This window comes from Triplophysa dalaica, chromosome 10, assembly GCF_015846415.1.
Source record: "Triplophysa dalaica isolate WHDGS20190420 chromosome 10, ASM1584641v1, whole genome shotgun sequence".
NCBI lineage: Eukaryota > Metazoa > Chordata > Actinopteri > Cypriniformes > Nemacheilidae > Triplophysa > Triplophysa dalaica.
This window is the reverse complement of record NC_079551.1, coordinates 14,076,788-14,103,514: the sequence shown is the minus strand read 5'-3', so window position 1 is coordinate 14,103,514 and position 26,727 is coordinate 14,076,788. Positions and strand designations below refer to the sequence as shown.

Here is a 26,727-nt window from a genome sequence, read left to right as displayed (position 1 = left end):
CTTTCCAATGTCAGTCTTTTGCACAATTGAATTTAGCCCTTTGAATCACATTTGAAAGCTTATACGATCGCATTAACACGTAGTACTGTAGAGAACATTCACATTTATGCTAAACATTTTTGAAGTATTAAAAAGTTTGCTACATCTACGTCAAGAGTTTAATAAAATAATATATAAAATAATATATATAATAATAAAATGGGAGTATTTTGCACTCAATGCATTCAAGTATTAATAACTTGTTTTGTTTACAGGTTGTGTGAAAAACACGATGTCCTGAGTTTTAACACTAAATGTTTCACCGACCATGAGTGATAAAGAAAAATGTGCCAATGCCTGTTGCACTGTTGCAAATTGTGCTGAACCCTGCAATCCAGTCAGCTGACAGCCGTGGACTTCCCAAGCGTCGACTCTGAAGAGGAAATCCGGCGATTTTCCTGTCAGGAAAAGGCAGTTTTTTTCACATCTCTGGAGCTGGTGTGTGATCATATCAAAGCTCTCTCTCTGTGTTGGCTCGACATGCAAAGAACACGAGGAAAGCGAGTCTGAGGTGATGGTTTGGAGATGTTTGAAAGTGAGACGTTGTGTTGAGTGTTGTGACTGGATATCAGGTCTGTTCATAGGATAGGCCTTCGCTGTTTGTCTTACATGCTTATCTGAGAACTTTTGAGGAGTGCCAAAGTTTTTTTCTCACTGGTGAAGCAGCCATGTATTATCTTCTCATTGTGGGACTCGTGCTACTTTGGAGTTCACAGTTTCAGGTAAGATGCATAATGTTCGGTGATTTAGACAAATGCAATTTGGTTAGAAGTATATTTGTAGTAGTTTGGTATTGATGTTTTTTGGACATGATCCCATGATAATATCTTGTTCATTTATTTTTAAATGGGGCGTTTATAAATAATAGCGATAATTCAATATAAAAAGCATAAATCGATAATAGATTTATTTATATTTGATTATTATAGTTTTGGGACATGATACCATGAAAATACCATGGTATTGTTTGTTGTACCTTTTAAATACCATGATATATTCGTACAATATCACGTTTTTCAGACATTTGTCTCAATTAGGGATGTTACAATATCAAACTCTCACTGCACGATAATACCTCGGTATAAATACAATATTTATTTCACCTTTAAAAATGGCGACTTGGAAATGTGCCACAAGCGTCCTATTTTCATTATCCTCTAATCAGAACTGTTGTTTAGAGGTAGGAGTTCATGGGTCATATGACCTAAAATTACCTTTTATAAAATTATAAATCAATAATTAGATCATAAGAGAATATTGTGCATACAGTATACGACATGATACCATGGTAAATTCACGTTTGATGATATATTTGATTATTATAGTGTTGGGACATGATACCATGATAATACCATGATATTATTTGCTGCACCTTGTAAATATCATGATGTATTCATACAATATCAGGGTTTTCAGACATCTGCCTTTGCTGGGGGTGTTGCAATGTCAAACTCGCTGCATGGTAATACCTCGGTATCAATATGGTATTTGTTGCCGCAAGCATCCAATGTTCTGTCTCCCCTTATTAGATCTGTTGCTTATAGATATGAGTTTATGGGTCAAAGGACCTAAAAATCCCTCTTATAAAATAAAACAATTGCTCCAGATGGACCTTGCCAAAGGTAACATCTATTATTTTTCTGACATTCTCTATGTTAGGGCCGGAAGACCTATCGTTTCATAAAGGCATGTGACCACGGTAATATTGAGACAATTTTGCTATGGCGATAATATTGTTACATCCCCATTCCTTCAAGTATTGTGAAAATTGCAGTGTGATGTAGTATATTATATATATATCACATTATAGTACAGTATAATTGCTATACTATAATATATTATATATTAAAATATACTAACTATCGTTAATTGATACATTTATAGTAAATTGAAAACTAGTAAGTAGTGTAGTTTCCTCTGATATTTAGCATAGTCAGGTTCACACACACTATAATATCCATATGTAGTCTCCATTGTTCAAGCATGAACCATTTTTTAGGTCTTCCACATGAAAAGCACTGCACTATACTATGCTACAGTATTTGCTATACCACAATGTAATATATGAGTTATAATAACTATAGTAAATGAGTAAACTGTAGAAAACACGGTAGTATACCTTAATATTTACTATAGGTTCAAAAGAAAACACTGTAGTGTCTAGGAAATTTACTACAGTTTACTATAGAGCTGTCAAACGGATTTATCATGATGAATCGCATCCAGAATAAAAGTTTGTGTTTACATAATAAATGTCTGTGTAATGTGCAGATTATTTTAGTATTTATAAACACATATACATACATACATATTTAGGAAACATTAACATGTATTTAATTTTATTTTCCAATAATTGAAATGATACATAAATGTTTTTTTTTGATAGTTTTATGAAATATATTTATGTGTATTAATGTTTTTATAAATACAAAATGGATATGCACAGTACACAGACATATATTATATAAACAAAAAATTTAATTTTGGATGCTTTTATTCGCGGTTAATTGTTTGAAAATTGTTTACTATCATTCATTCTTTAGTATTCTACATGTATTGTTTTTGTACAGTTTAACCATGCTATTCATAGTCAAACCATGGTTATACAAATGGTAATCAACCCCCAATGGTTACTGTATTTTTATAATACAAAAATTACAGTAAATATTATTGTTTGCTGCATACAATGATCATTTAAAACGCTCAAAACACGTTACATTTGTTACCCATACATTATTTAAAGTTACTTTTTATAGACTTTTTATAAAATTACTAGCACGTTATCTCTCTCTTTTTGTCAAGGCCACCCCTAACCGCTGCGACACCCCTCACACCATCCTGCACATGACCCCCTGCACGTCCTGTGCTGCGACACCTGCTGTCATCTGCCCGAGAGGCTTCAGGAAGACCTCAAAGAACGAAGGGAACCCCGGCTGCAGGTGTCTAATTGTCCAATTGACCCAAATCTTTCCTTCTGTCTGCTCTCATTACGTTTGTGTGTAATCTTCCTTTCCGTGTTTTAGTTATGTCGTGGAGCTCGGGAACCGTCAGGTGGAGCTTTCAGGGTGCTCGCACACCTGTGAGAAGGTGGCCACTGAGCAGAAATGCTGTCCGGACTTCTGGGGTCCCTTGTGCTTGCGTGAGTGTGTTTGACAGATTTCCAAAGGGGCTTCAAGATGACTTTAAATCAATAATAAACAACACTGTAAAACTTTGCTGTAATTTTGCTGCAGGTTTCCAGTAAGTCACTGTAAATTTGAAAATTACTTCATATTTTCCTATTAGTTCATTTAATTTGAGTTAATCTTTACTTAAATGAAATTTAATACACTTTTGTATTCAAAATGAGCAAGAAGAGACTGGTCTTATTACTGGCATTACACGGCAAAAAATGACATTCTTCCTGAGCATCGTTGTTCGTTTTCTAGTAAAAATATGTAAAACTTCCTAAATGACTATACATGAACATAGCAAGAAAAGTAACTTAAGATATTTAGTCTTATTTAATGAAAGGAAGTGTAAGAACTAGGTAGGTTTATGTTTGAAACAAAATAGTAAAAGATGTCTACAGTAAGTTACTGGCAATCCTGCTGCAAAAATACAGCAAAGTTTTACAGTGACGTATTGAAATAAACTAAAACAACGATCAATTAATTATTTGGTTTGGTAGACGCATTACACGAGTCAGGTGTGATGCTGTGGTTGAATCTAACACGAACTTGTCAGCATTAGGTGGACCAAACCTCAGGTGGATCCAAATAGATTTGTAATAAATATGCATGTGGGTCAAATTGTTGTTGTTAAAAAACTTAAAAAGTGAAAAGTTTTGTGTCTAATTTATTTGCATTTTTGTTTTTCAGAGCAAAAATTAAATATTGAACATTCTCCCCTGATTTATAGAAGACGCCCATAAAAATGTCATTGTGTGTTACAATCTTTTCAGGCATATTTACAACATAAATCAATTTATGACATTAAAATATGAATTTTTTTTATTTAATCTGCCACTATCCTAGGTGTGCCCATTTGTCGATAAGAATTTTTACTAAATTTAAGCACAATAAACTATGATATGCTCCCTTATTCTTTTATTTATTTCAATATGTACAAGTCAGAATGTTGTTTAAACTTGTACATAAATATTGTGTTGCACTAAATGACAATGTCACATTATTTTGACATTTTATTCTACAAAATCTTAGTTGAAACCCTAAAGTAGACATTTTACTTACATTTAATGTGCTTTCTATGGACATAAAATCACTTTCGTACATTTCTTTTGATGGGGACATCTCAAGGTCTATGACCCACGTATTTCTTGAAATGAAGTCAATTGTTTTTGTTTTCTAGCTTGTCCCACGTGGTCAGGAAAGACATGTAATGGTTATGGTACATGTGTATCCGGAGACTCAGGAAACGGCACCTGTGTTTGTCAGGTAAAACTCTGTTTTCTTCCATCTCCGTATTTGTGTTACCGTAAGTGAACAGAATTTGTTTCCATTTGATAATCTTGAAAGGAACAAAATAAATATGATTTATAATACGTTTTCTCAAATTGTTCCTCACAGGAGGGATATACAGGTTTCGCCTGTCAGGAGTGTTCGAATAAGAACGCTTATGGAGATCACTGCAGCACAGGTCTGACGGTTAACTTCAGTTAATTATTGTTATTTCTAAAGGAAAAAAACTGTGTACTTATAAAATGACGATGTATCATGTTATAGAGTGCAACTGCGTGAATGGAAAGTGTAATTCGGGACCAGACGGTAACGGAGAATGTTACTGTCAACCTCCATACTCAGGACCAATATGCGATAAAGGTAATCCAGCAAAATACCAGTTTAAATACCCTGTTGTACTACAATATGCTAAAACACTATAGAGTAAATCAAATAAATAAGCTTTTAAAATGCATATGCTTGTCTTTTGTAGTGTCTTTGTCTTGTTCAAGCTGTCCGGCATACTCGTATTGTAAAGGAGACGAGAGAAATGCCATGTGTCAATGTCTGCCTTGGTATAAGATGATTGGAAAAGTTTGTACAGGTACTTCCTCAACAATACTTTACATCGTACTTTACATTTGAATCAATTTACACACAAGGTTAAAGACTGACATTTCTGAGCTATTTTTAATAGTGTAATGTAGATTTGGATAACTTTTGATGCTAACTTCGTTTGCACCTATTTGCTTTAAAATTGTCGTTTTTTATTCTCTCAAACTATTGCTCCTTATATTTTTAACCATCAGCGCAATGCATTCTGGGCTTGCATTCTCATTAACGGACTCTTGCAAGAGCATGCTAACAATCATACTGGACTAAAACACACACAGCCTTCATAGCTCATCTGCAATACCTCTCTGAGACGTCTGCTGTCAGACATCTATAAGATGTCTCTATGATGCTTATGATTTAGAATGGACGCAAAATCGCCCATTCTGAGAAGTTTTGCAGATGTTTTACACAGCAGATGTTTTCCAGATCTCCAATTCTTTAGCAGACGGAATATGGACGTAAAGACGTCTCCAAGACGTATTACGGATGAACAAACTTTTGCAGATGTATAAGTAGATGTCAAATAGACGTCCGCCAGATGGAGTCTGCTTTCTGGGTAGCATATAGCAATGCACGAAAGGATAATAGGAACAGCAAAACAAACACTGCAACATGCTATCAATCTCTTGAAAGAGCGCCACTTTTGCGCCGCGTTTTACACCATAAAAAACTACATTTACATGAATCCTGAATGTATCATATGTGATTAAGCTTGATAGGTTGATAGATTATAGGTGAATACATTTTCAATACACCGATGATGTATTGCAGGTGTGTGCGCACCAGGCATTTGCGATGCGAACGCAAAATGTTTATTCAAAAGTGGAAAGTTTCTGTGCACGTGTGAACAGGGATTCGTGGGTGATGGGAAACACTGCGTTCCCATCAACCCCTGTGACACTAACAATGGAGGCTGTCAGAAAGATTCCACCACCTGTGAATACACGGGCCCGGGAAAGGTGAGCAATGTATTGAGGGATTGACCTAGATTGCATGTGGTGCAATTTTGACGTTTATTTTGTATTATAAAGACATAAATGAAGGTTTCTGCATTATACTTGTGTTACATTTATAATTAATAGGCATTCGTATGTTTCTCTTCAGTCAAAATGTGTGTGTTTACCCGGGACCGGGCCGTGGGATGCATTAACTGGCTGCTTACCGAAGTCGGCCTGCACCCCGAGTTCGTGCCATAGCAGCGCCACCTGCGAGACGAGCTCAGACGGCACGCCCAGGTCTGTCCCGCTGTTCCCCCCACAATAACATGACAAGTCAACTTTCACTTCCTTTAAAACCACACTAACAACAGTCTGTATCTCACTGAAATGTCCGGGTCACTGCAAAAACAAAATACACTTTTAGCTTCAGATTTGATTAAAAAAATGAAGCGTATTTTCGAACAATCCCTTTTTGCATTGTGTCATTTTTCAGAATACTAATATTATACTTGAAAAAAACGTTGTATTCTTCTTTTATAGATGACTCCCATTGTAATAATAGCGAGACGCTCTCGATACCATACTGTGAATAACGCAATTTTTTTTGTGTTTGTTGCCTTTCATGTGTTTTTTGCCTTTCAGTAAAAACACTTTATTACTAAATTATTTTGATCTGTAATGCAGTCAAATTGCTATTGTGTCAATGAAAAAAGTCATTTTCAAGGGGATACACTTTGTTAAGATCTTTTTTTATTCTTAAAGATGTCAAACTACGTTTGTCCAAAAGGGTAGAAATTGGCGCTAATGAGCAAAAACACTTGGTTGGCCTCGAATTTGGCTTTATTCTCACTTTTACACATTGTACTCCATGATGTCTGACATGACTAACCATTGATGTAAACAGATGTTGCGTCAAATGCTCAAGTGTGCCCTCTATAGACAAAATGTGGTAGTGCAACTTCAACCTCTTTCGATTTAATGATAACGTTTCCTGACATAATTGATAAAATCAAGATTCATCTAAATGAATGCTCTGCACAAGAGTGATTCTGTCATGTCAGAAATAGATGTTGGGATCAAGAAAAGAGACGCCGTGATAGATGCTCACTAAAGGATGAGGGTATAAACCGAGACATTTGATTCTCTCAGATGCATTTGCAACGCTCAGCAGATTGGCGATGGCAGACGTTGCTATGGTAACCTCATGGAAAGGGTTCTGGAGCTGGACAGAGAGGGCAGTGATGCGGGGAATCTCACTGGAAGTGTTCGACTGCTCGGTGGGTCACCAAAGCCCAGTGTTTGGGTCTTTTTCATGTAACTTTAAGGTTGTTGTGTTAGTCTAAAAGCCATGCTGACATCACATTTTGGTTTTCAGAGCAAGGGTGTGAGTTTACATTGAGTCAACATGGCCCATTCACACTCTTCATTCCACTGGGATCCAATCCGTTCCAAGTGAGTGGAGCGTGCAAAAACAGAAATTACGGCCGAGCTGTTTGTGTTTCATGTCGTCATGATGTTTCCTGTTTTTTTATTTACAACTATGTTGTGCTATTTAGACAGTTCTAGGAAAATCCACGGCCAGCATGAATGAGGTTTGTAAGCATCACCTCATTCTCGGACAGAGGCTTTATAAAGATTTAGAGGGGAACGATCTGTGGACGTACAGAGGGGAAAAGATCCGATTCAAAACCAACAAGGTTTCCATTCCTTCCGTTTATTGATTCATTCATTGATTTATCCACCAATCTACGCATTCGATGTGATCGATCTGTTCTGTGGCTGCAGCAATTCATCATGATGAGAGATCCTGATGTGTTGTTCACCATTCTCATGAGTGACATCCCAGCATCCAACGGTATCATTCACATCATCGACAAGCCGTTCACTCTCGCTCATATGGAATCTTCTGATAACAACATTGAGGTATCACATGGTAACTATTTTGCAACCCAAAGACCAAACACTACACAACCTCTAATGTTCATGTTCTGTTCTCATCAAGTTCTCCTCAAAGACCATCGGGGAGATTTTCAGAGAAGATGAGAGATTCAATCGATTCCTGTCTCTGGTTGACGTGAGTTGAACACCTCTCGCTCTGAAGCTGTCCCTTTCACAAACTCAAGGATTTAAGACACGTTTGTCATTTTTTTGCTGTAGAATTGTGGAACGCAGCTGCCCGTGAGGGGTTTGGGTCCGCTGACAGTGTTTGTGCCGACCAATAAGGCCATTGACAGATTCAGGGATGGAAGCATCATATACATGCTGAGTGACGTGAGCGTCCATTACCTGCTTTTTAAGACGTTAAGTCGGTTGGATCGTCATATATTTATTGATTCCTATCTTTCAGGCCAAACCAAAACTTCAGATGCTTTTAAAGCATCACATGTTCTCTCTGGCCGCTGTGAGTTCTTCTTTGAAATCTTTCTTTTTGTCATGAATTGTTGCCAGTGATTTTTGTTATTTTGACTTTGAAATGAGACATTGAAATGAAATGTTGCACTATAAAATGGCTCGATGAAACCAATTTTATTTCGAGCAGACATATTGGGCTGCAGCTATGTAAAGGCTTTACATTCATTAAACAGCTAGTGGTCTTTTTTTGTGGACGTGATGTATCGCTGTATGATTTTAACACAGGTTACTGTGGATCAGTTGGCCAGTATGTCCGAGATCACCACTATGGCCAACGAGATCTTAACAATCAACGTTTCTGGAGATGTAAGTGACTGCATTGCATTGGGGAGTGGCATGATTTGTTTAAATGGATTTATAAACCGACTTTCTGTCAATTTGGTTCAAGCGTGCAGTGCCTCATTCTGTGTCTATTAAGACATTTAGTGAGGTTTAGACACTACACTGTAAATTAAGGAAAATAAAGCACTATTTCCTTTATTCATATGATTGAATAATTACAGTGGTTTCACCTGTATTTGAAATTTTGTACAATAAAAGTAAGAAAAGGAGTGAGGTTTGGACACTAGGTGGCGGAACAAAAAAGTGAAAATAAAATAAATTCGTGAAGTTTGAACACTAGCTGGCGCTGTTACAATAAAAAATAAGAAATTGGGTGAGGTTTGGACACAATGTAGCTGAACAAAAAAAGTGAAAATACAATAAATTCGTGAACTTTGAACACTAGCTGGCGCTGTTACAATAAAAAATAAGAAATTGGGTGAGGTTTGGACACTATGTAGCGGAACAAAAAAAGTAAAATAAAATAAATTTGTGAACTTTGAACACTAGGTGGCGCTGATACAATAAAAGTAAGAAATTGGGTGAGGTTTGGACACTATGTAGCGGAACAAAAAATTTAAAATAAAATAAATCTGTGAAGTTTGAACACTAGGTGGCGCTGTTACAATAAAACATTTAAAATAAGCAATGGGGTGGGGTTTGGACACAAGGGGGTGCAGCGACGATAAAACATAGGTTTATGTGACTCTTGAAAATTATTATTGAAATAATTATTGAAATATTTTTTATTTCATTTAAAAAAAACATGAATGATAAACAATATTTGAGTGTTCTTTATTTGCTTGCAGGGAAGAGTGTTTCTGAGCGATAAAGGAATACCTCTGGAAGCCAAAGACATTGTTGCAAGCAATGGAATCATTCACCTCATAGATGGAGTTCTTGTCCCGTCCTCTATAGTTCCCATAATGCCCCATCGATGTGATGTCAACGAGAGCAAGATCATCATGGTACCTACATTTTCAGCCTTTCAAAGGGATTTCTGTTACACATACAGTGTTACTTAACATGCAACTGGGAAATTTTCTATGAGTTTTCTGAAATATTTGCTTGTCTTTAAAAGGGTCCGTGTGTTAGGTGTAGCTATCTCTATGAGACGCACTGTCCACCTGGAAGTGTTGAGCTGGTACTTACGCTTTTTACACATTGATGATATTTTATTGTAATTGAACTGAAAATTGGATTTGATCAACAATGCTTTGATCTTGTTGTCATCATAGGAAAATCATCTAAGAGGTTGTGAACTAGATCCGGACCCTCGATGGGCAGACTCATTTGCAGAGTCGGGCTGTGCCAAATACTGCAACTCTACACAGAAGGTATGATAAAATATGAAAGATTGTTATTTGAGAGTCATTCTTTTAAATGTAATAGTTTGTCTGATACGTTTATTGTAGAGAGCCGAGTGCTGCAGTGGTTTTTATGGGCCTGACTGTAAACCGTGTATTGGAGGTTTTCAGAACCCGTGTTATGACAAAGGGACAGTGAGTATGTTCTTGCTGAGAAATCTTGAGGAGACATCAGGAGAATGTTTTGTGAGTTTTACGGGTCTTATTGTTTTTGTTTTATAGTGTTTTGATGGAATGGCAGGAAACGGCTCCTGTAAGTGTGAGCCGCAGTTTAAGGGCGTCGGCTGCCACATCTGTGCAGACCCCAAAAAACATGGAGACAAATGTGATGAAGGTGAACGTTCTGCCCATACATTTGTTCGTTTATCAGCTGCTTCAAGCCATCCTTCCATTATCTATTCTCCCTTTCTCCATCTAGCCATCCATTCATCCATTTATCTTTAATCTGTCCATACACTATATATTATATACTTTAATCTATTGATTTAGTAATCTATCCAGTTCCTTTATTCATCCATCCATCATTCTCATCCATCATCTATTCTTTCTCCATCCATTATCTGTTTATCTTTCTTTCTTTCTTTCTTTCTTTCATCCATCCATTATCTATTTTTCTTTTCTTTTGTCCATCCATCCATTATCTATTTTTCTTTCTTTCATCCATCCATCATCTGTTTTTCATTCTTTCATCCATACATCCATTATCTATTTTTCTTTTCTTTTGTCCATCCATCCATTATCTATTTTTCTTTCATCCACCCATCAACTATTTATCTTTCTTTCATCCATCAATCAACTCATTTTCTTTCTTTCATCCATTTATCCTCTATTTTTCTTTCTTTCTTTCTTTCCTCCATCCATTCTATTTTTTTCATCCATCCATGCATCTTTTTTGCTTTCATCCATCCATCCATCCATCCATCCATTTTTTTTCTTTCTTTCATTCATCCATCCATCCATCCATCCATCCATCCATCCATAATCTATTTTCTTCCATCCATGATCTATTTTTCTTCCATCCATCCATTCATTATCTATTTTTCATCCATCTATCCATCTCTTTTGCTTTAATCCATCCATCCATTCATTTTTTTTCTTCTTCCTTTCATTCATTCATTCATCCATCCATCCATCAATTATCAGTTTTTCTTCCATCCATGATCTATTTTTCTTCCATCCATCCATTCATTATCTATTTTTCATCCATCTATCCATCTTTTTTGCTTTCATCCATCCATCCATCCATTTTTTTTCTTCTTCCTTTCATTCATTCATCCATCCATCCATCAATTATCAGTTTTTCTTCCATCCATGATCTATTTTTCTTCCATCCATCCATTCATTATCTATTTTTCTTTCCATCTATCCATCAATTATTCCATCCAGTCATTTTTTCCAACCATCCTTTATCCATCCATTAAATATTTATTATCCATGGATTATTCTTTATTCCATCCACTCTGATTCATCATCTATTCTTGCTTCATACATCCATTCATTTGTTCCTCCCTTCTAAATCCATCCATCTATCCATCAATCCTTTATCTATTCTTCCTTTATCCTTTTATCTATCATCTATTCTTCCTTCATCCATCAAACGATCATCTATTTTTTCTCATGCTATCCTTTCGTTATCTATTTCTTCTTCATCCATCTGTTCATCTGTTTTTTCTTTCTTTCATTCATTCATCTATTATTTTATTCTTCAACCATCCATCATCTACTCATCCATTCATGTAAATAATAATCTTTTTTCTCAAAGGCTACATTTTTAACTGTTTTTGTGTCTTTTCCTTTACTTTTTGGCTTCTTTCAACCGTGACCTCACTGAACACCAGCGGCCATGATCTTCACCTCTCCTCCCTCTCTGTTCCCACAGATTGTCGCTGTGTTCACGGCAACTGTGATAACAGGCCAGGCAGCGTAGGGGTGTGCAGGAGAGGATCCTGTGCGGAGGGATATTCGGGCGAACTTTGTGACCAGATCGCCACCCCCTGCAATTCAGACAGCGTCTTCGAGTACTGCCACATCCACGGCAAATGTGTCTATCGCAACGATCAAACCATGTTAGTGTTGCAGATATAAATTACAAAATTTGCTGAACGAATCCTTTGTTTTGGGCTTGTTGTTAATGTGTTGTACTTTATGCTGTAGGTGTGTTTGTCAGCCTGGATATGAAGGGGACGGATACACCTGTACCGAAGCCAATCTGTGTTTGAAACCTGACAGAGGCGGCTGCCACCCAAATGTGAGACTACAGTCTGTTCCCTTAGCTGGAGAGCTCCCCATAATTGTAGTTGCACAATCCTGTAAATATAAACCTGTTGTTTAGCTGTTAAACAAAGATGTTACGCAGATGAAAAAGATGAAAAAAATATATGTTTTTGAAATGTATTTTCTGGATTCTTCACGTTTTTAGGCGGGGTGTATGTATGAAGGAGGAAAGGTGAATTGTGTGTGTACGGAGGGATGGACAGGTGATGGAATATTGTGTGTGGAGATCAATAACTGCCAACTGAAGAATCTCAGTGGTTGTCATGAACATGCGGACTGTACGGCCACCGGGCCGGGACAGGTAGTGATTACTGACATCATAACATATGGCATGTAAATGTGTCTTGTTTCAAGCCAGAAAAAAATTTGTTATAGTTTTGGACCACTTTGTCACAGTTTACATAACCTTACAATCCAGGGGTTCAATTTTCTTCTTCTGTTCAGAATGAATGTAGCTGCAAGAAAGGTTACATGGGTGACGGCGTCGTCTGTAAAATTTTCAACCCCTGTCTGACAGATAATGGAGGATGCCACTCTCAGGTCTGCAGAGTTATCTATCAAATATATCTGCCGCATCCTTTATCCAACCATTTCATGTCTTGGCATTATAATGATAACCTGTCGAAATTCAGAAGCTGGAGTCAAATATTAGCGGGCAATGTTATTTTACTTTTGTATATGTTATGACATTTTTAGGCAAGCTGTACATTGAATATTGATGGAACGCACAGGTGCACGTGCCCAAGTGAATTAGAAGGTGACGGAGTAAGGTGTTACGGCAACATGCTAACGGTAATGTGACAAATGTTGTTTATTTCTCTACATCATAGGTTGTAATATTCATATTTTTGTGTCATGCATTGACTTGGATGTGTGTTATAATATACACAGAAAACGTTTACTGTTTGTTTAGAGTACAACTACAGAACAATGCATAGATATACAATCTTTTTACCTTTTAATCATTTTAAATGTTTTATTTTTATTTTTAGGAACTAGATGGAAACTCAGAATTTTACAACTTTAATCGCTTTCTTCAAGTAAGTACACCTTTACTTTCTAAATTGAATTCATCATAAATGTGAATAATTTCGAAAAAGGGAATCTGAATTTAATTTTTTTTTTTGATTTATCCGTGCTCATCAAAGAAAAAAAAGATGCACACTTCCATTTCATGGTGACTTTAATCCTAAAGCAATTGATGATCTTGGCTTTGTCCAAAACCAGAGCTACTTTGTTGCAATGCATCCTGAGATTGATTTTACATCCGAAGTGTCCATAGGATTTTTGAGCTACTGGTGTAGTAGGATTGCTATCTCATAGAAACAAAGGTTTATCAACAACAGCTAATCTTTATTTCATTTTCGAATTGTTTTATTCGCCACTGCAGAGGCATTTCGTGATCAACAGTGACAGCAGGGTTACGGCTTTAGTTCCCACCCTAACTGCTTTCAGAAACCTCAGCAAATCCGAAGAGGACTTTTGGTATACATATTACAGACTTCCTCATCTCCTACGGTAAAGATTTGGGTCGAGATCAAGAAATGTTTCCTGATATATCATCATTGAATCATGTGGATGTTATTTCGTGTAGAGTTCACTTTTTAGATGGAATCTACACCTCCGAAGATCTCAAGCAGCAAGTTGGTAAAACAGTCCCTACGATGGGCAAAACGAAATGGGGGGTTCAAAGCAAAGGAAAGGTAACAGTCACATATAACCCGACTCGTAAAATAACTACAATCTTAAAATGATTGTTTCCAAATTATGTAACAATAGCTTCTCTTGAACCTGTTCATCCTTTATGTCCCTAGGAGCTCATGATTGGCGATGCCACAATCGTCGTTCCAGACCTGAAGACAATAAATGGTTGCATTCACATCATTGACATGGTAATGAATTTGCATAGACGTTATGTTATTAGCATTAAGGGTTTAGTGACTATCCTGATATGACTGAATTGATGTCAATGGACCAAAGCTAGGAACCAGATATTTTTATAGGATCTAAATAAAAGTCAAGACCTAAAATACAACTGTCTTTCTCAGGTCCTTCGACCTCCTCTTTCTGATATTCCTCCACCTCCCCCCACTTTAATGGAGGTTTTGAATAACACACAAGAATTCAGTCTTTTCTATCAGGCGGCACTGGTGAGTTTCTGTGGTTCTATACAAATTTTAATACAAAGTTGTTGTCAATTTGATGTTCTGCATTTTAGTTATAGAACGTCATAACAAACAAGAATTGCAATGAGCATGCACAATTTGAATTCTCACTTAATACCCATAATGCAACGGGCTAAAGTGGTCTTCGTTTGGCTTTTTTTAACATGACCTACATTAAGTTTGAACATTACATATTTTTTGACTATTGCACTCATTACTGATTTTGTACAATCAATTTTATCGTAGCTATACAACTTGGAAAGAAGTATCCCGACTAACGATTTCACCATCTTCATCCCAAACGATAGTGCCATACGGGACTACCTGAATAAAACAAACTCTACACAGCTGGTAAGTGGACGGTTGAATCTGTATTTGAATCTTATTGTAATGTTGTCACATGAGATGTCAACAAAACTAAATTAATAAAAGAAACTATTTCTTGATCAACAGAGCTTAGACATTGTGAAATATCACGTTGTTATTAGCGAGCATCTCTTACCTCATCACTTGGGCGATGGAATCTTTAAAACCACATTTTTGAACAACGGCACTCAAATCATGTTTTACGTCGACACCGACAATCAGGTATTACACCATCGACAACAAATCTCTGTTTAGATGAAATGTTATGCTTATAACCCGTTTTCTCAACTAGACCATGGCAAATGACGTTCCCTTGAACGGAACTTTCATCGAGATGAGACGAGGCAGCTTGTTCGGGATCCCACGTGTCTTAGACATTCACAAGAACCTCTGCAGTAAAGACGTGCTTTTAAAAGTTTCTGTAAGTTTGACAATTTGACAGCATGCTTGTTTGCTCGTTTAAAAATTGAAGTGATTTTGCGAGCAGCCTGATGGAAAATGTTAACAGACTTGTGGTGTCTGCTGTTTATCGTAGGGTCGCTGTGGAGATTGTGAAGCTGCACCTACATGCCTTTCTAATGCCAAACCAGTAAGAATAAAAACAAATATGTTTATCTACAGTCTTACTTAAAGAAACGTAAGTTTTAGCAGTTGACCGTTTTATATCACTGTTCATTTAATTTGAAATGCTTCTCTTCTCTTAAGATACAGCCTAAGTTCCCTCAAAACATGAAGTCTAATTGTAGATTCCGTAAACGAGTCAAAAAAAAGTCAAAGTATGTGCCGGGCTGCAGTGTGAATTGTTTGAAAACAACAAAGGTATCTAGATTCTTCATTTGTACGTATTCACAACAACAATGAATAGTGCATGTTGATCAACTCATAGGATCGCAACATCTTTGTAGGACCACTCTTGTTGTCCTGGATACTTCGGGCACAATTGCTTCAAATGTCCTGGGACTGTGGGTAACTGGTGCTCCAACAACGGCCAGTGTAAGGACGGTCTGTACGGAAGCGGGGAGTGTCTTTGTAATGAGGGATTTCACGGGACCGCCTGCGAGATGTGTGAACCCGGGAGATACAGTCAAGACTGCAAGTCAGGTATCACCAGTCGACAACTCTAGAGGTTATCAACATCTACAAGAACGTTTTTTTTAACAGAATCAACAATCTGTTCATGTGTTGGGTTATGGATTCCAACAACTCCTAACTGTTAATTTTGAACCCCGACCATAGTCATATCTAGAGAATTGCTCAGAACAGTCTTTCTATGGACATTCTGTTGCTGAAACTTGTGTAGTCCTAGAACATACACCTGTGGCACGACACGTTACGCAATGTTGCTTTTGTCGTTTGACAGTATGTCATTGTGAACATGGCATGTGTTTGGATGGAATGGAGGGATCCGGTCGGTGCGTTTGTTTCAAAGGATGGAAGGGAGTGAATTGTTCTGTTGGTCAGTATTACAGTCAAACAACAATTTACGATACATGCTCACTGTGCTATTCTGTCTAATGTTATTAATATTCGTGTTTTCAGAGGTAGTTAATGATGTCTGCGGTGGAGTTTGTGATGTCAATGCCAAGTATGTGTGAAGAATATATACAATGAGACCAAAAATACTGAGGACACGTTAAAAATGTGTACATTCGAAACCTGGACACTTGTTTTAGAATCAACATTTTTTGTAACACCGGCCACATTTCTAGAACAATTTGTATGTTGTAGTATTGTTGTTTTTCAATGTTATTTTTATCTTGTTCCAGCTGTATCTCTGGAGGTACAGGAGCTCCTCCCGTTTGTACATGCACGGCTGGTTATGAAGGCAATGGGACAATCTGCAAAGGTTTGTTTGATGGTTTTATAGCTAAGACCGTTATGTAACTAATGCTTTACATTTTGTTGATCTTAATGACTCTTCCACAGAAATTAACCCATGCGCCACATACAATGGAGGATGTTCAGAAAACGCAGACTGTGAGAAGACGCTGCCCGGAGAAAGAAACTGCAAATGTAGAAGTGGCTACATGGGCGATGGCGTTGTGTGTCTCGGTAAAAGTGGGATTCACTTCTTGTATAATAATGACTGATGTGGACCAAAGAAATCTGGGACATGACTTTGATCTTACAATGATCTCCAGGACAAGTTTATTTTGTTAACAGTTTGAATGTTGCTTTTGTTTCATGGCTGGGCAAAATTGTGTATTTAGAAATCTGAATTGAAATTTTAACTGGCCAATTTTAGTTTTGGCGAGATCTATTATCTAAAGTTGTGTAATTTTATGTTGTTTCATATTTTTTCAGAAATCGATCCCTGTTTAGTGGACAATGGAGGATGTGACATAAATGCTTTGTGCTTAAAAACAGGACCTCACAGGGTTTGTGCGACCTTTTTAATTCACTTTTAACAGCTGTTAAACAAATCACCAAATTGTTCAAATGGTTTTGGTTATATTTGTGATATTTTTGCTCAAGGTCGCGTGCACATGCAGGTCAGGTTTCACATCCATAGGTCATAGATGTCTGGCACTTAATCCATGTCGGCAGGTAACCGATTTCACCGACAGAATAAATTTATTCATTTACTCTATTTATTTATGGTATAACATGTTTTTTCGTGTTCTAGAATAACGGTGGCTGCAGTTCTAATGCTATCTGCAAAAACATCGGAAACGGGGAGCGCAATTGTTCCTGCTATTTTGGATACAAAGGAGATGGTTTACAGTGTGCAGGGACTGTCAGTAGAGTTAGTATCGATTAAGATTTATTTCACATGAATTATACAGTATAGCTAATTATGAATTATACCTAATTTATTCATTATATTAAATAACAATTCTTTAGCCTTTAAAATCAATCTTAATGTTGCTTGTTCACAGGAGTTTCTTCGTAAACCCGAGGCTGCTTGGTTTCGAAGAAATTTAGGGGTACGTATAATTGAAACTGACACAATTCCTTATAGATAAAAATAAATCAAAAATAATTATTTGAAACATTTGCGTTTTTAGGTGTTGGGTCTGCGAGATTTGTTGAGTTCTGGGCCGTTTACAGTGTTTGTACCTCACACTGATTATGTTGTTAACCTTACGGTACTACAACACTTACACAACCACATCACACAAATATAGCTAATTTACCATTTTGATAAAATGTTTACTGTTCTTTATACGAATTAATGTAGTTTCATTTATAAAAACGTGAACTGATGTTTCAGGAAAATTTATTTTTATTTAATTTTTTATAGTATCTTTTCTTGTTTCTTCCTCAGGTTGAGGCGTGGCTGAATAAAAGTTTCACTCCAGACCTGTTGAGGAATCACATCGTTGGTTGTGAAGAACTTCGAGAATCAGACCTGAGGTCTGTTAAGGAGGTTATGTCCAGTAGCGGACATAAATTACGCTTCAGCGTTAAAGATGTGAGTTTACACGCACCCAAAATGTGTTACATTTTCGTCTGGAGAAACATTGAGTTTCAGTTTCTAACTTTTATTTTTATTTGATGTCACGCAGGGTGTTGTGCATATCAACGACTATGCAAAGATCATCACCAGCGATTACGAGTGTATCAATGGAGTCATACATTTCATAGACAAAGTCATCTTTCCATACGAACTGCCGGTGAACAGGCCGGAGAAACGCATTGATGTACGTAACTCAACCGCCAGATTCTCTGTAGAATTTTTTTTGAATTTGAGTTTTCAACGCAAATTTTTTCTGTTACAGTTGAACGTTACTGCCGCTGCAGAGCAGTACGGCTTCAAAATCTTCAGCAAGCTTCTTAAGGTATGCAAGTCTGGGTTTCTCACAGCTTCCTTTCATTTAAAAATGTTATACAAAAGCCTCATACAAATGCATTTAAAATAATTTATATTTACATTTTTTAATGTTTGTCTTTTGTTTAAACCTCAACAGGATGCTGACATGATGCACTTGGTGCTACATAAACCCTTTTACCCTTTCACCATGTTCTGGCCAACCGACGACGTTTTCAACAATCTCCCCGAAGCGAGAAAGACGTGGTTATACACAGAGGAGCATCGCGACAAACTGCAAGCCTACCTCAAATCTCACATAGTGCGTGACCAGAAGGTACGAAATTCGCACGGTTATTGTTGTGGTGTCACGGGACGTGTTATTTACATCTGAAAGAAAAGGTTCACCCCAAAATGTTTCTCCTCATGTCAAACTTGTACGACTTTCTTTACCTCTATGGATTATATATGATGGGGACATGGCTTGGAGCGATGAATACATGTTTTGGTAAACTGTTCTTTAATTGAACCCTCCTTCAACATTGTTGTTTACAGACCATCGCTCTTGCTCTTCCTTCCGAGAAGAAAGTGACAACATTGTTTGGAACAGAGATCACCTTCAGCTGCAACAAAGACTCAATTGTGATTTTTTTTCTATAAAATGTTGTGAAAATATGTCTTCTTATGTTATGAGCCTGTTCTCCAGACATTGTGGATAGTATATTTTGGGCTTTAGTTGAAGCCTTAGTGCATGAAAAGCAAATTAGATTGGATGAAGACATCATTTTTAAATTGCAGTTTAACTTATGTGCAATGAACCTGTAACTTACCACTCAATGTTGATTTTTAGGGTGATATTTTAATTGGTGGAAACAATGCCAGAATTGTATCTCGAAACATGCAGTTTGAATCAGGAATCGCTCATGGGATTGACCAGCTTCTGGAACCGCCGAGCATTGGTGCACGCTGTGATGACTTTGCCAGTACAGAGACAAAGGTGTGAAACCTCTATCTTTCTGGAAGATGAGTAAAGATGTTTAGAGAGCTCATATAACGACTGACAAATTTGGGGTCGTTTTGAATTGAAATAGGTAAGAATCCTTGTTATGCGTATTTTATGATCTCGGCTTCTTCTGGGCCCTGTGACATTGGGAAAGGGAGTCAACATTTCGCCTGGATTTCCTTTGAAGCAGACCAAAAGGTCCTGGTTATCATCAGGAGAGATAAGATCTCGGTGGTGAAGTTTTTTGGAAACCTTTTGGGTTGCCGATCTGAACTCTGTGCCCATGGGTATTTTGTTTTAAGATCCAACCTGATCCAGTTTATGGTCACAGCAAGCACTACATCCTCCATGTCAAATTGTGAATTATGTTATTTTTTTATTTCTTCTTGAAGAAATACAATTTCACAATATGTTTATTTGTCTCTAGGGAATATGCAGTTCTTGCGCTTTTCCGGTCCAATGTCCTCTCGGAACTGAAGACACAGTGAGTGAATCTCTATTCTTACAAAATAATGTAAATGACTTAAGCTCAGTTTTTATAAAGAAAAAAAATTACCACTAATTGACGGGGCACAACAACACACAATGCAAAAAACATATTTTCTTAATCTGTATTTTGTGTCGTTTCCAGTAAAATATTTTTTTTAATATACAAAAATGTTCGTAAATTTAGGTATAATTGCTTTACTGTTTAAATTTATTTACTGGAAAACGAGACAAAAGTGCTAAATAGTTGGGTCAATCCATTATTATCTTCTTACAGAACAAAACTAACATCTGTAGACGATCATACTCGCCTTACTTGAGTCGGCGGCCATTTTCCTCTGGTTACTATCGTTATCCTGGTCTGTACTCGTACGGTTACGGGCACAATTCTTTCAGTTCTACGATCGGCTGTAACCGAGTCTGCACAAAAATGGCGTGGACTTTTAAGTGCTGCAAAAACCACTATGGTAAAGATTGTCAAGGTAAGCAGCTTTACACATTCATCTTTAAAAAGTCTTCATTCTACTTTAATTGGACTGAGTTACAGTACAGTTGTATAAAACCCAAACTGTGTTTGTGTTGGTTTTGTGGTTTAGTTTGTCCCGGTGGTCTGGAGGCTCCGTGCGGAGAACATGCCAAGTGTGATGACGGATTTGATGGATCCGGACGGTGTAAATGTCACCCAGGATTTACAGGCACGGCCTGTGAGCTGTGCGAGAAGAATCACTTTGGACCCAACTGCACAGGTGCCCCATTTTACCCAGCTGGATTTAATTCATAATTGTATGATAAACTGTGGTCAGACACAATCGTAATGTTTGTGTCTGTTCGCAGCGTGTAATTGTACCAAAAAAGGCAAATGCGATGAGGGCCTGGACGGCAACGGCAGCTGCTTTTGTCTTGAGGGATGGGCGGGCACGTTCTGCGAAACAGTGATTGGTAAATACAACTGTACGCGTTGAAAACCCAAAATCACAAGTTAAAGGAAAACTGTTGTTTGCCTTCCAATATTGTTCGTTTGATAATGTTACATTTTATTTACCCAAGAACTTTTCTGTGACTGAGAGTCTTGTCTCAATTATTCAACAGAAGTCAAGCCAATATGTTCTCCTTCATGTGATGTCAATGCAGTCTGTAATCCTGGAAATCAGTGTGAATGTGTGCCGCCCTATGAAGGAAATGGTGTCAACTGCACAGGTTGGTCTACTAACTCATGTAACATATAATACGATTTTATTTGTTGATCGGATTGAGAAGCAAAGCCAGATTTAAACTAAACATGAGCTCAGTCAGAACATGATTTTAACGGTATCTTCTAAAACAGACCTTTCGATTTAGCATAGAATTTTAATATTTAAATCAATATTAAGAATACATTTAAAAAAGCAATGCAAGTTATCACACTTCCTGATCAGTTCCTATTGTAGCAATTCAAGGTTTCGGTAACAATTGGTTTGGTTGTTGAGTTTCGTTGTCTTCACAGCTCCAGATCTCTGCATCAAGTATAACGGAGGTTGTCACGATCAGGCAGATTGCCTACAAACCGGGATCAACATCACTTGTTCTTGTGTTACGGGCTATTCCGGAGATGGGTACGATTGTTCGCCCATCAACCCCTGCCTGGAAGAGGCTAACGGAGGCTGCAGCGATTTTGCGATATGCATTTTTAATAGACCTGTAAGGGAGTTTTCCCTTCTCAATTTACTTTGAAAAGGGTTGTCAAGATGTGGGTCATGTGGAGTGTTTATTTTTTGTGTCAGAATAAGAGGAGTTGCCAGTGTCTCCAGGGGTACGTTGGAAACGGGATCCAGTGTTTGGAGAAGGTTGTGCCTCCTGTTGACCGCTGTTTGGAGGACAACGGAGGTTGCGACCCCAAAGCTTCTTGCAAAGACCTTCATTTCCACAGTAAGAAATTTTGTGTGTTTTATTTTTTTAGACCTTGCTGAAAAGACAGGCTGGTCTAGTTGGTAAATCGACCTATGCTGGATGTTGAGTGAGCTAAAAATCATTTTGAATGCCTTAGCAACGGAATAGCTGAGTAGCTTTGGCAACCATTTGGGACACCCTATAATGACATCTAAGTCATGATGTAAAAACCATTTTGAATTGCTTAGCAACAGCATAGCAACTGGGTGGCTGTGGCAAACATCCAGGGCAGTCTGGTGACCACACAGTAATGAGCTTTAGCAACAGCATAGCAACTGGATGGCAGCCACCCTAGTGACCGCATAGCAATGACATAACCATTTTGAATGCCCTAGCAACAGCATAGCAACTGGGTGGCTATAGCAACCACCCAGCACACCCTGGCGAATGCACATTAATGATATTAAAACATTTAATGATATTAAAACCATTTTTAATCCCTTAGCAACAGCATAGCAGCTGGATTGTGAAGGACACAATCCTTTTTTTATGAGCAAGCAGCACTTCATCTGTTTACGTTCTAGAAATATAATAAATTGTTGTTAAGAATATAAATGATTTATTTTGTGGAATGTCAAATCATATAAATAACACACAGAGCAAAGCTTTTATGTGCAGTATGTGAACACATTGTCTTCGTTTTGTTGTAGCAAAAACAGCCGGCGTTTTCCATCTGCGACCGTCCGAGGGGAAATACAAATTAAACTTCAGCAAAGCCCAAGAAGCTTGTGGAAAAGAGGGCGCAGAGCTAGCAACCACCTCCGAACTGTCCGACGCGCAACAGGTGACCTTAAACCCCAACCAGCACCTGTTACATACTAGGACTGCATGATTTATCGTATTTTAATCGCTTTAATGAATTCTGCCTTGAGTGATTAATTGAGGATAATCAATGCAATATTAACAGCAAGCTCAAAACATTGCTCAGGAATTGCTCATTTGTGTATGAGTGAATGTGTATTAAAGTGCAATGAATATTTTGAAGTGATTAAAAAAGTTCCGAACTGACATAATAACCAAATTATTAATCACAATTAAAATTTGAAGCAAATAATCATGATTATCGCTTTACCCAGATTATCGTGCAGCCCTATTTCATACATTTTGTCTGCAGTAACACAGATACGTTTGCGCTTGATGACTGCAGATCCACACATGATTTGTTTTCCTGCTTTCAGCTTGGAATGCACATGTGTGTGGCGGGATGGATGGCGGGACGGAAAGTGGGCTATCCGATCCGGTTCCCTTCTGCCAAATGCGGAGACAACCACGTGGGCATCGTGCTGTACAAAGAGCCAGTCAATGTCAGTTGGACCTATGATGCTTATTGCTACAGGATGAGAGGTATGGAGAAATGTCTTCTCAGTTGGAATATCATTTTATATTTTACAATAAACTGTCTATATGAATGGGCTGATATGAATTGATGGTTTTGTCTGGTACAGAGGTGGCTTGTGAATGTGGACCAGGGTATGTTGGCAACGGGGAATTCTGTAATGGGGATTTGGCTTCTGTTGTTGCCACCACTTCCAACTTTTCTGCGTTTTACAGTGTAAGTAGCCAATGAACTGGCTTTAAATGCTCTGAGAGTTCAAATACAACTTGAGCTCTGTTAACAAAATGTCTGCCCTGATAGTACATGTACATCTGGTAGACGTCTATTGGATGTCTTTAATTATATCTGTAAGACGTATTTTTGTTCATTGTATGCATAACGTCTCTGAGATGTCTCCTATGTCTATCTAACAGGAGACATCTCAGACAGATGTCTGTAAGATGTTTATGATTTAGAATGCATGTAAAACAGCTTTTTCTAAGATGCTCATTCGATTTTTTAACTGGTTTCTCCTGCAGACTTTACTTAGATACGCAGAGGACACTGAGGAGGGGAAGAAACTCCTGAACCTCTTGTCAGATGTCCAGGCAAACATTACTCTCTTTGTACCTCACAATGATGGTTTCACTGCAAACTGGGTAATCGTCAATACTACGAAAACTATTTTTAGTTTTCAGTTTTTTTGGTGTCTGCTAGCATTTTAATACGCAAATGTCACTATATAGCTTTTCATGTATTGATTCCATTAAAGATCATTATTTACAGTATTTTGAATTGTCTACAGTAAAAATATTGTGTAAATCAGTTATCGCTGTATTATTGAATACCGGCACAAGTCTAATCCTAATTTTTGTTTTTCAGACGTTGTCTTGGAGGGATTTGCAGTATCACGTTTCAGCAATTAATAATGTTCATTACTTTGAAGACTTTGTTAACGACACAGTAATCCCATCTCGTCTGGGCTCAGACCTCGTCGTAATGATTCCTTCAAACTCTACCAGCCAGTCTCAGGTAAACCTAATCGATTGTAAATCAACAAGACAAATAGTGTGTCTGAAAATGTTTAAATGAAGCAATAATCATGTAAATTCACAAAGAATTGAATGTGATATTGGTGTGTTTTACACATTTATACGGGACTCTAAACCCCAGAAACTGGTGAATGAGGAGGTTATATTAGCTTGGAACATTCCAGCCATCAATGGACTGATCCATGTCATTGGAAGTCCGTTTAGAGCGCCCCCTGTTCATGTAAGTTGCCACTTTTGTTATGAAGCTTTGGAGTGTAATGGAAGACAGCTTTGCATCCACACTTTTCATTAAATAGAGTAAATGCAGAGAATGAGATATTTCCAGAAATGCCATATGCACACATACAATTGAGCAACAACTTCCGTTGGCAGAAATCCTGTCTTCCTTTGCCCTTTGACTTCCTCAGATCTGCTAAAATTTGTCAACGTCCTGACGTAGATATTTTCAATCAATCAGAAATGTATAATTCTAAATTTTCTGGTAATTTTTAGGTGGCGCCAGTTCTTCCCGTCACACAGTCCAGCAGTGTGGCAGTGACCACTGTTCTCATTATTCTTGTTATCATTGTTCTTGTTGCTGGACTTGCGTACTACGTTTTTAAACATAAGAACGATGCATTCCGATTCCAGTATTTCAAGGTACGTTGACCAAATTATACATATTTAAAGATACAATCCGTAACTTGTCTCTATATCATCATCTCTGTTTAAAACATAAAATTGCAAGTTATTTTCTTTACGTGGGTTGAAGATTTAATCAATGATTGTCCAATGCACTTGCTCAATGTCAATGTCAAAAGATTTTTTTACGAAAAAGTGACGGATTGCAGCTTTAAAGTTTTTACACTGAATTAGCCAACATAATGGAAGCTTTTCGGTATCCATGACACGGTTCAGACTCTTATTTGCTAGAGCTTCTACATGTGCACAAAGGGTTTCAAAGGTAAATTAATGTAATAGCTCATCTTTTTTCATTGTACACATAAACAGAATGAAGATGAAGATGGTTCTTCCACAAAAGGCAGTGGAAACCCAGCTCTGGTTTCCATTCCTAATCCTTGTTATAGTGGATACAGGGCATTTGCAGAACCATTCGGGGTAAATATTTGTTAATTTGTATATTGGGCTAATCTTTGTTGAAAGGGCCATCAATCACATGTACAGTAGAAGACACCATGTATTTGTAGTACTTAAACAAAATCATTTGTTTCAGGACTCCGCTCCTACAGACACACCCAACCCTATGGAGTAGCACAAAAGGAGCTAAACTCATGTGTCACCTGCAGTCAGCAACTGCCAAAGAGAAGAGAACCTGGCCAAATAAAGTGGACTCAACAACCCTGCGTATTCTTAAATCTAGCAATGAAGGACTTGCTCAACACATTCCAGAAAGCCTGCGATGGTGCTTTTTTATTGTTTAATAAAAATAGATGGATTTTTAGTTGTCCATTGTTTTGACAGGTTTCTTTTCTTGACCAATGGGAAAGGAAATCAGCTATCCAGGGATTATAACAAGGGGTCTCATTAATGTCCCCGCCGCAGAGCCCAAATCTCATAGGTGTCGTCAAGATAATAACAGGGTTTTATTCTTCTGCAGTCATAATGCAGACGGTTGCCATAGCAAAGCAGAAACGTCTCCCAGCGGAAAAAACAACCACCTGTTCTTGTTATCTGACGTCCTTTATGACCTGCAAGTACTAACAAGGTGATAGGATAATTAAATATGACTGAATTTGTATTTTCTTTGATTTACATCTTGCTACCTATTGGTTGTGTCAAAAATATAAACACATTCTTCTATTGTAGATGTGACTACAATACGTAAACCAGATTTGTGAAACGGCCTAAATGTTTTCAGACAGGTTCCCAGTCCCCTCCCCCACAAACTCACGCTAATTTAGTGTATCCCTGTTGGGCAGGTTGGGACGCTTCAACAAAAAACTCATTTTTAGGCCGCAGTATTTCAATTTTTTTTATAATTCAAATGATGGCATATGGGCACTGCAGATTGTATTAGGAAAAGTTTGTTAAATGCATTTCCTTAAGAAAGAAACGGGCGATACACATAAACGGGTTCATTATTTGAAATAGACCAATCACAATTCAGTATTCAAATAAATGCCGTAAAACAACCACACTTGTCGGTTTGATTTTGAAAATCAAATATTCAAGTCAATGTGTTTCTGCCATTGTTCTTACAATATATTGCAGCGATCCATGCGGTACATTCTTTGCTAGATAGGTTTTTAATTTTGTGT

The 26,727-nt window shown here is 37.5% G+C and overlaps 1 protein-coding gene across 1 annotated transcript; it reads left to right on the top strand.

Annotated features, from left to right (window-relative positions):
- Nucleotides 1-500: 500 nt before the first annotated feature.
- LOC130430041 (stabilin-1-like) lies at nt 501-25,910 on the top strand. Its single transcript, XM_056758942.1, has 69 exons — nt 501-761; nt 2,842-2,978; nt 3,063-3,178; nt 4,390-4,475; nt 4,608-4,677; nt 4,764-4,859; nt 4,972-5,082; nt 5,865-6,052; nt 6,198-6,328; nt 7,181-7,308; nt 7,407-7,483; nt 7,588-7,728; nt 7,817-7,954; nt 8,034-8,105; nt 8,189-8,302; nt 8,379-8,432; nt 8,669-8,749; nt 9,574-9,732; nt 9,846-9,908; nt 10,003-10,101; nt 10,180-10,266; nt 10,354-10,465; nt 12,011-12,197; nt 12,286-12,379; nt 12,551-12,706; nt 12,850-12,945; nt 13,102-13,197; nt 13,398-13,445; nt 13,796-13,923; nt 14,000-14,108; nt 14,220-14,297; nt 14,454-14,555; nt 14,817-14,921; nt 15,024-15,158; nt 15,229-15,357; nt 15,472-15,525; nt 15,642-15,755; nt 15,842-16,037; nt 16,297-16,392; nt 16,476-16,521; nt 16,703-16,782; nt 16,863-16,988; nt 17,241-17,314; nt 17,412-17,483; nt 17,563-17,682; nt 17,816-17,863; nt 17,945-18,025; nt 18,205-18,351; nt 18,446-18,580; nt 18,659-18,718; nt 18,848-19,024; nt 19,243-19,329; nt 19,538-19,684; nt 20,118-20,174; nt 20,454-20,658; nt 20,773-20,922; nt 21,011-21,115; nt 21,266-21,373; nt 21,660-21,853; nt 21,937-22,081; nt 22,753-22,886; nt 23,281-23,446; nt 23,548-23,654; nt 23,957-24,076; nt 24,300-24,449; nt 24,591-24,689; nt 24,962-25,108; nt 25,460-25,567; nt 25,683-25,910. The coding sequence occupies exons 1-69, from the start codon at nt 708-710 to the stop codon at nt 25,719-25,721; spliced, it is 7,671 nt and encodes a 2,556-aa protein (XP_056614920.1). The 5' UTR covers nt 501-707; the 3' UTR covers nt 25,722-25,910.
- The last annotated feature ends 817 nt before the right edge of the window (nt 25,911-26,727 follow it).